Below are 9,964 nucleotides of genomic sequence, written 5' to 3' on the forward strand. Positions count from 1 at the left end.
CCAAATCATCTAGACTTTGCTTCAAGCACTCCAAGAACCAGCACCAAATTTCTTTGTTCTCAACCTCTACAGTAGCCCATGCAAAGGGATAGATGATGTTGTTCCCATCCTTTCCCACTGCTACCAAAATCTGACCTGGGTAAGAGCCCTTCAAATGGCATCCATCCACCCCTATTAAAGGCCTACAGCCTTTCAAGAAGCCCCTTACCAATGGGGAAAGGCACACAAACATCCTCAAGAATAGTGGTGGCTCTGGCCTATCCAATTGATCAACCACCACATTCACTACAGTCCCTGGGCTATATTTCTGCACTGCCTTCCCATAATCCCATACTCTGGCATACTGTTCAGAAGCAGACCCATAAATCATGAATTTTTCCCTAGCTAACCATGCCTTGTAGTATCCAATCTTAATGCCCAAGTCACTTAAAACCCTATCCCTAAAGTTGTTTATCTTCCAACTAGGGTTGCTTCTCCACTTTTCAACATATTTCTCAGCTAAGTACTCTGCAGTAACATTTGCATTCATGTTGCTCCTCATACAATTATGTTCCAACTTTAGATCCTGAACTTGCCAAGCACTACTCTTGAACAAAGGCCTTGCAATAACCTTATACTTGCATCTCCTCACTTCCTCACTGCACTGACAAATAGGCAGCTTACTCCTCTTTGAATCCCATTGACAACCACATCTCTTCCTACAAAAAGTGGTTAACTTCTCTTTGTTGTTGTGTAGGAAATAGAACTCATATCTATTTTCAATGGCATGAGTTCTTAGGGCTTTCCTAAGCACCAAAATGCTAGTGAACTTCTGATTCTTCACCAACACAACAGGTTTCTTGAAATCTGTATCCTCTCTAAACCAAGGACTGTCATCTATCTCCTCATCAGAACCATGCTCACTTCTCAGCTCATCATCATCAGTTTCTTCTTCCTTAAGTTGTACATCAGCCTGCCCTAGATCTTTAACAAGTTGATCCAACTTATGCTTACTCCCCTGTCCTGAAAACCCAGGCTGCACCAATGCCAAACTCCTTTCCACATCACCTAGAATGTTACCAGTAGCCTCATCCAACCCCTCATCTTCAGAATCACCCTCTTCCTCCTCTCTTGGATTCCAATCTATATCTATATCACTAAGATCCTCACTTGAAGAACCATAATCACTCTCCTCATCATCAATGAACAGCTTTTTTTGTGCCTTACCTCCTCCTTTCCCCTCTGATTTAGCTCTCCTGTTTCCCAACCCAGCAACTTCAGTCAGCTTCCCTTTCCCTTTATCAATTCCCACCCTCAATTCACTTCCTGAGTAAAACCTAGGACTCCTCCTAACTAATGGCTCACTAACTGTAGTATCACTTTCTTTTACTGGGTTGGACTGTTGCCACCTAGGGCTCCTCCTCAACACTAAAGAAGTACAAGTTTTTTTGGGAGTGTGTTTACCAGGGCACTTTTCTTGAACTTGGGGTTTGGTTCCTTTTTCAGTAAGTGTAGATTGAGGTGGGCTGATTTTAGGGGGATTTTCAATGGCTTTGGGTGGGCTTATGTTTGGATTTTGACTTAGGCTTACAATCTGAGCTGAATTTGTTTGGTCAGGGGGGTTTTGCTCAGAAATAGTAACAAACAACTCCAAGTACCCATCTTTGTGTTTTGCCTCAAGAAACCCCTTTAAAGCCGCATCATCCTCTAATCTCCTTTTCCCATTCATCCATGTTTGTCCCTTCTCTTTGTACCACAGGACATAAATGTGAGGGACTGCCCACCCCTTTTCCCTAAACCCTTCAGCACATAACCATCTCAAGTACAACACAGTTATAAATGACAAAGGCACATTCAACCTCCAATACACAAAACCAGCCTCATATACTTGATACTCACTCCCCTTTCTTTTTCTTTTATTAAACACAAAACCCCCAAAAAGTCTTATCTTAATGTCAACAGTGTTATCAAGCTCATCCATTTGAGTAATCTACAAATTAAGGAATAAAGCATGTAATTAACCATTTATCTATATCACTAACAACAATTTCAGCAACTGTAACAACTGTAACATGCTTTATGTCACACCCTAAACCAATTCATTACACTAAAGCACACAATACAGTAACTTCAACAACACAAATACCCTAACACATGCATCTGTAACAATGAATTTTAAATCTATTTCAATTTAATTGATAATTTAATCCAAACACATTAATCTAGGGTTTACTTAATTTTTTTCCAAAAATGCCCACAAATTTCAACAAAATTGCGCAACAAACCATTAATGGACAGTAAAAAAAGTCGAGGGAATCATACCTGGTCGTTGTCAGAAGAATCTCCTACTTCTGTCAATGGGGATGACGACTCCAAGCTCCAGCCTTTCTCAGTTGCTTGCTGATGTGTGGTTCGAGTCAAAAGAAGAACACAAGCTTTAGTCAATTGAAGAGGTACAATGAAAAAAAAAGGCAAAAAAAATTACAGCCTTGCAATTGACAGGGGAGAGAGAAAGTAATTGTGGTTGAATTTGGACAATGGAGTAATTGCATATGGTTGAGAGCTATAATTATGGATGAACAGGGCAAATAGAGAGAGAGAGAGTATAATGGAGGGAATTCAATTAGAATCGAAGAGAGAGAAAGAATAAAGGGAGGGAAGTTTGGTAGCTGGGACCCACTAACGGCAAAGTTGACAGAATGCTAACGGAGGTACTGATACCTATATTTTAGTCATTTTTGAGGTACTAATTTAAAATAAAATTTTAGATGGGTACCAAAATTCAATTAACCCCATTTTTGAGGTACCAAAATTCAAATTTTCCTTAATTTTACGATAAACCTTTTTGTTTGATTATTAAATACGATCATATAACCACTTTTGATAATGCAAGATATTTGAACAAGCGATATTATACTTAAATATTTTTATAACTGAAAGTTTTACCGATTACAACTTATTTATATATATATATATATATACATATATATATATATATATATATATATATATATATATATATATATATATATATATGTATATATATATATATATGTATATATATATATATTATTAGATTTTTTTTTTTTAAATATGATTTTTTTTGTATATACGAAATATTAGTCGTGTATTGATAATAAAACTCTATACAACATTTTTATCTTCAAAAATCCCTCCAAAATTTGATTATTTAGTATACTATTTGTTGCCTCTGTAGCACAACGTTTGGCGAAAAACTGAAATGCCAAGTATCACTATCTCGTGACGTGGATGTGAGACCAGCTTTATATATTAGTGATATGAAGTGTTATGCTATGATATGATATTTGATTGTTGGCTCCAAAATAAGGATAAAGACCATAAAGTAATGATTACAAATTCGGCGGACTTTCCTGAAATTAATATATATGCCCTATCAGTCTATCTTTCTTCCAAAAAAAAAAAAAAAAAAAAAAAAATCGACGGACTTTCATAAAGTTATTGCAAGACGAGTTTGATTCACCTTACAAGTATTTAAAGTTACTCTTATATATTACAAAAAGTTGCCATTTTTCTAAAATAAATTTTACTCAAAACATTGACGTACAATAGATTAGTTTAATTATTAAATTAGGTCCTGTGCCATGTACGGTAATTTTCATGTAATAGTAGGAGTATATACACGACTAATCTATACTTAGGGCTTGTTCTCTTACGTTGAAATTCAGTTCAGTTCAGTTCAGTTCAGCTCAGTTTAGTTCAATTCAGTTCAGTTCAGTTCAGTTCAGTTCAGCTCAGTTCACTTCAGTTCAGCTCAGTTCAGTTCAGCTCCTAATTTCCTTCTCTTATAAAATATTCATTTCAGTTTAGTTCAGTTCAGCTGAGTTCAGTCAATAAGAACAGGCCCTTAGTATTTAAAAACTATAACCAAGAAACTAAAAAAGACACATATCCTCATCCATTCTATTACACTTTTCTAATCATAGTGCCACATGTCATCTTACACTATTAATTTTTTATTACACCATTCTTTTTAATTCTTTCATTAAACTTATACGGAGTACTTCATATTTCATACACACTTCATCTCTTCATCTTCATCTCTCTCTCTCCCCTTTAATTAAACCTTTTCCTATTCTCTCTTTAATTTTAGTCCTTCCACCTTCTATTTAAGCCTCTTTTTCGATTAAAGTTCCAAAATTTTAATTTCTTTAATCATGTTTCCGATTTTATATTATACCCTATAATAACTTATTGATATTTCCTCACTTATCTCTCAATACAATTTTATATGAATAACTCGTGCATTGCACGGGCCAGAAGGCTAGTTATGTGTATAAATGGATTACGTCTCAAAGTTATATGTAGGGAAGTATTATTGCATATTACTTTGTATTAATATCCTTTAAGAAAGGATTATTATTATTTCTTTCTTAAAGGACATTTAACAAAGGACATTATTATTATTTAACAAAGTACTATGCAATTATTATTACTAGAGTGTACCCGTGCAAGATGCACGGGATATATAAGAAAAAATATATTTAAAATATGGAAAGTTGATTTTGATGTTGTAATTTAGACTTGAGCTATAATGGTCGATTTTGGACTGGTCGGTTCTGTTGAACCCTAATTAGCTCTATTGCATTGAGTATTAATAATCATATTAATAATGTGCTAACACCTGTTGTGCTATGCTGAATATGATATTCTATGCTTTGCTTAGAAGCTCAAAAAACAGGGTCTTCCTCTTTTATGTCGGTGGCCATGCAATGCTATTATGGGGTTTACTTTTTCAAAGTTATAGAGGTTACCCATTCAGCGTTATAAGGGTTACTCGTGTTACTCGGTTAGTGTCATATGAGTTAATGCCTTGCTATAGGAGTTGCATACTTTGTTCAGTCATATTGTGGCGTGATTTTTTTTTAGAAAAAAGATGTCACATGTCATTTTTTATATAACTGTCTTTCAATAAAAGGTGTAAATAACTGTAGTACATTTTGTTCTTTATCGGTTTATATCTTTTATCCTTGTCCTTATATCATCCCTACTGGTGACCTTTATTTTTGGTGTAAAAAAAGCAGCGATGGTTGATGTATGTAGACGAGATTTGATTCTAGCTTTTGGTACCATACTTGCATATCATAAGACTTTAATCAAGTTAGTTAGTTGGCATCCATTCTAGAATCTAGATTTCTAGTGGCTAGTATGTGGTACAATTAGATTATAGGATAGAACCTGCAATCAAGATAAGCGTGTCTATTGTGATCAATGCTTGCAATAGTTTCACAGTCCATTTGAAAACCATGTCAACCTTGATTGTTATAACAGAGGAATGAATTCACCAAACAGGATCAATTACATAAACTTATGAGGACAGAAGAAACTCAGGAAAGAAAGAAAAAGAAAAGCTCTCAACAAAATTTACAACGCCGAACTACAACTGATGCAACAGCAAGGGCTTTACTAAAATAGCACCTTGATCTGCCTTTCTCTGCTAGTTTTCCTCAACTCTTCACAACATAATTACAGACTTACAGTAAAATTATAAATTTTAGGTCTTAAGAAAATGCATCAATACAAGTTTTCATGATGCACTAACACACACATGATCATTCCACCCAGCACTTGAAGTTTCATGATCCTTCAAATTATGATCTCTGAATCCATTAACCTCTGTCAGTGCACATTTTGGGTGTAGATCGAAATCGCATTCTTCACAGTTGAAGGACCATAACTGCCCATCTTCCTCACAACCATCACACTTATATACATTACGCCTTGTGAGCAGAAGTGTATGCTCTTCATGAAGAGCATGTTCCACCTTCTCGGGCCACCCCTTAGTCATCTCCTCGAGTTCAGATTCAACTTCTTTCAACCTCTCATTGGTAAAAGGATAAACCTTTGCCCCATGAACCATAATGAGTTCCCTGGCTTCTGTTGTGATGGTTTTCCCGTTAGGTCCGATTGCAACCAATTTAGGAGCCCCATATACCTTGAATAAACGACTTAGATAAGCCTCTCTCTTGTCACCGAATGGAATAGCTAACCAGGGCATTGCAGTAAAGAACTCGTCGAAGGAAGTTAGGTCTTTGTCACTGGAGATGAAGATCACTTCAAAGTTATTATCTTTTGCCTTTATATGTTGATAAGCTTCAACAAGTTTTGGAAGAAATGCTCGACATGGAGGGCACCAATGTGCAGCAAAGTACAAGAGGATGTTCTTCCCTACAAGCTGGGAGACAGGAACCTGCAGAAATTAAACTAGAATAATTAAGTACACATCATTATTATGACTCAGAGTTCAGATAAAACTTGGAAGAAGAATCAAATCAAAGAACTCATAAGATAAATTTCCAGGGACTAAGCAATTATACAAGTCAGATATAAATAACTGTAGCAGATAAAGCACAAAGTAATTTCTGACTTCACCAACATTGCCAAGCTTTAACATAAGATAATAAGATAAGCAATTATGTGAGCCGTATTACTAAAAATCATTTAACATATTACCTTTGTGCCAATTTTATCTATAACAAAACCCTGCTTCCCTGATACTAGAATGGAGTCAAGGGTCTGAGCCTCTTGCCTTGCCTTTTCTATCTGTGCAAGCTCCTGAAACCTCTCTGATGTAAAAGGGTATGCCTCAACTCCATGATCTTCTATTGTCTCTTTTGCATTAGTATGAAGGGTTTTCCCATCTGGTCCTACTATCACCAAAGTGGGAAGAGTTGAGAGATTAAAATATCGAGCCAGTTTGACACAAATCTTGTCCTTATAAGGCATAGAATACCAAGGCATGCTGGCCAATCCCTGGCTGAATAGTTCTTTGTCATCATCAAGGGAAATTAAAACAATCTCAAACTTCTCCCCCTTTGCCTTCAACTTCTTATAAACATCTACTAGTACTGGAGTGAAATTCATGCATGATCTGTATGAAGACAATGAGAAATATAGACCGACAGTATTGCCTTCAAGCTCAGAAACAGAGACCTGCATTTTTGCAGAGCAAGATGCCTTCAGAATTCGGAGGAAGAAATGCAAAACAACTAGGAGATGCTGTAGCTAGGGAAGCAATACTTAATGATGACTGCTAGTATCGAATTTGGTTTTAGAAAAACCCCTCCCCAGTCTGTACTAAATTTACTTTTTAGGACAAACGTGACAATTTTTTCCATGTTAGAGGACCCTGAAATCAGAACCCTTCTACGGAGGAGGGCAATCCTATTTCTGCCACAGTTGACACAACTAATGATTTATGCAATACAACCCCCCCCCCCCCCCATTGGACTGAAAAATGCCTTCAGAATTTGTAGACTGCAGTAATTGTATATTTCAAGCAATAATTTTCTAGCATATCTTACACTGTAAGATTATTTACTATTTCAAGTTTCAACCAAGTTAAAAACTACTAACACATTCTAATTAGATGAGGAGTACCTTTTTACCATTAGTGGAGAGCACAAAATCTCGAGAACTAGACACCAATATAGACTTTAAGGTTTGTTCCTTCCTAGCCGTTTCCTCCTGCTCTTTCAATATCTTGATTCTTACTGGAGTGAATGGATACCCTTCGGCTTCATAATCACGAATAATATCAACACCATTATCCGTAAGAATCTTACCATTTTCATCTAGGATTACAAGGTGTGGAATTTCTTCCACCTTGAACAGTTTATCTAGATTATCACAAGTTTCTGAATCAGAAAACGGTATGGCCAGCCAGGGCATCTTCGAGAAGCACTTGTCAAACGATTCATCATCCTCATCTGCTGTGATTATAACAACCTCAAAATCTTTTTCCTGAGATTTAAGCTTATTATAAACCTCAACAAGAACTGAGGTAAAACGGCGACACTGCCCACACCAAGATGCTGCAAAGTATAGCCCCACTTTCTTTCCTTTCAAAGTATCAATACTGACCTGCATACAAAGACCATACATGATACATCAAATTGAACTCAACAAAGAAACTGGAGATGACACCAAAGAACCAAACAAAAATCACAAACTTCAAAAATGAGTGAGTAAGCAAACATTCCTGAAATTTATCAAGTTGAATTCATTAGTTATTCTGATTTACACCATTACATTTATTCTATATGGCTAGCCCCTACAAAGAGACCAATCTAACTCATCCTTTAGGACGATACTAGAAAACTCAATGTTACAGTAGAGCCGATAGTCCAATACAGCATTGTAGTATATTTGTGGCTGAAATTCGCCTCATAAACTACCTTTCACTTGCATATTCAGTAAACTTTTCATCATATGTAGATGTTTCACATCATTTTTATGTTAGTAAAAGCTGGAAATAAACTTCGTCTAAACTATACGACGCACTTTGACATTGTGGCGAAATAAAATTGTAGGTCGGAAGTTCCCCCAACCACCGGGACAATGCCACTCAATAGGGCACAAATTGAAACACTGATAATCTGGTGGGAAATTCAATTTTGCATTGTTTCTCTTACATTATTCTATCTTTAATACTCTTAAACAAGATCAATAATCTGATTTCTATGAGTATATTTAAAGAGTAATTTTCTATTTTTATTCAAAGAGTGAGTATAGTCATGTGTGAATATAGGAACGAATAGCTGAATAAAATTAAGCACACCGATTGGGTTCAATTATCATCTATGTTACTTGGACTCTATTACCCATGTCCAACATGGGTACGTGTCCAAGCGTCCAACTCGGCTATTTTGTGAAAAAATTCCATGATTTTGAACTAAAAGTGAAGTATCCGGGTGTCATACCCATGTCCAAGTGTCGAGTACGTGGGGTGAAATGAAGAGTCCGAGTAACATATATTATCGATTTCTAAGTCAGTGGTTCCATATTACCCCTTTATACACCAATTCAAATTACTATGTTAATTATTAAGTAATTTCTTGTTCATGTTTGTTCTTGTGTATCCGGGGAAAACACAAAATTTCCAACAATGTTAGCTATAACACAAAATTGATCGATAAAATCCAAAGAATTACACCATAACTTAGTTTAAACACATCGAAAGATCCCATTTGTCAATCAGTCCTCTCTAATAAAGATTTTCACATGCTAAACAGAAAACTGCATAAACAGGCTTAATTTTATTGCATAAATACAACTTAAATATCAAAATTTCTCAAAAATCGTGGGAAATGATCTGATATTCATCAAAACCCACAAATTAAAATCAACTATGTAGCATTGAACCTCAAAATGATTCTCCCCAAAGTCAACGGAAGTTAAAATTGTAATATTTGTTTAAATTTGCAGCAATTAAAAAGGGGATCACAGAATTTGATTGAAGAAAATTGAAATTAAGAAATGGAGAAATATTATATAGCAATGAATAAGCTCCAAAAATGATAAGCATGTTGAAATAGAGAGAAAAGGGTACCTGAAGAAGGTTGTTACGAAGGAGAAAATGTGTTCCAGTAGAAGACAAAATTGAAGGAAGATCATGTATTGTGGACTTTGTTGGGGTTGTCATGGCAAATGGCAAATGGCAATGTACAGGTGAAACAGAGAAATTAGAGAAAGTGTGATTTACATTAACTAGGGGGTATTCTTTCCAAAGGGAGTAGTAAGCATTTTCGGTTTGGCGGTTTGCACTCCAATCAGTTAATCAGTACGATGGACTGTTCAGTGCTCACAGCCTCACAGCTCACCTATCTAAAAAAACCTCGAACCGAACCGGTTTAGACTTTATTCTAATCTAGTCATCTTATTCAATTCTTTGATTATGGTTGTTGATATAATAAATATATAAATCAATTATTATTTTTCACAAAATTATGCCAAATATCCCCTCCAGTGATTACTTAAGTATATAGTATAGATTTGTTCATACTCTTCATAGGAGAAAAATTAGATTTCCTCAAATATGTTATTGATTTTTGTTTGGGCATAGTCCATTGTCCTAAGCCCAGTGACCTGGAATTACGAAAATACCCCTCCATGATCCAGCCCATCATTAGTCAGAGCAAAGTACAGATTTACCCCTAATCTGTCC

At 35.7% G+C, this 9,964-nt stretch overlaps 1 protein-coding gene across 2 annotated transcripts; it reads right to left on the minus strand.

The window, feature by feature from the left end:
* Nucleotides 1-5,260: 5,260 nt before the first annotated feature.
* Nucleotides 5,261-9,504, minus strand: LOC145642050 (putative nucleoredoxin 1). Of its 2 annotated transcripts, XM_081693225.1 has the most exons (5): nt 9,350-9,504; nt 7,584-7,881; nt 7,399-7,511; nt 6,472-6,951; nt 5,261-6,208 (listed from the first exon to the last, which is right to left on the minus strand). In XM_081693225.1, the coding sequence occupies exons 1-5, from the start codon at nt 9,440-9,442 to the stop codon at nt 5,546-5,548; spliced, it is 1,647 nt and encodes a 548-aa protein (XP_081549351.1). In that variant the 5' UTR covers nt 9,443-9,504; the 3' UTR covers nt 5,261-5,545. The 2 variants fall into 2 exon arrangements, with proteins under 2 accessions (XP_081549351.1, XP_081549287.1); XM_081693161.1 differs by having other exon boundaries at nt 7,399-7,881; nt 9,350-9,501.
* Nucleotides 9,505-9,964: the final 460 nt, after the last annotated feature.

This window comes from Chenopodium album, chromosome 1, assembly GCF_948465745.1.
Source record: "Chenopodium album chromosome 1, dcCheAlbu1.1, whole genome shotgun sequence".
NCBI classification, from domain to species: domain Eukaryota; kingdom Viridiplantae; phylum Streptophyta; class Magnoliopsida; order Caryophyllales; family Amaranthaceae; genus Chenopodium; species Chenopodium album.

Bases quoted from the DNA above. Each gene is read 5' to 3' on its own strand.
- LOC145642050 (XM_081693161.1), bottom strand. From the start codon at position 9,442: ATGACAACCCCAACAAAGTCCACAATACATGATCTTCCTTCAATTTTG. The intron at 6,952-7,398 runs GTACTCCTCATC...GCAAAAATGCAG, and splicing joins TCTCCACTAATGGTAAAAAG to GTCTCTGTTTCTGAGCTTGA. The intron at 6,209-6,471 runs GTAATATGTTAA...TAATTTCTGCAG, and splicing joins TAGATAAAATTGGCACAAAG to GTTCCTGTCTCCCAGCTTGT.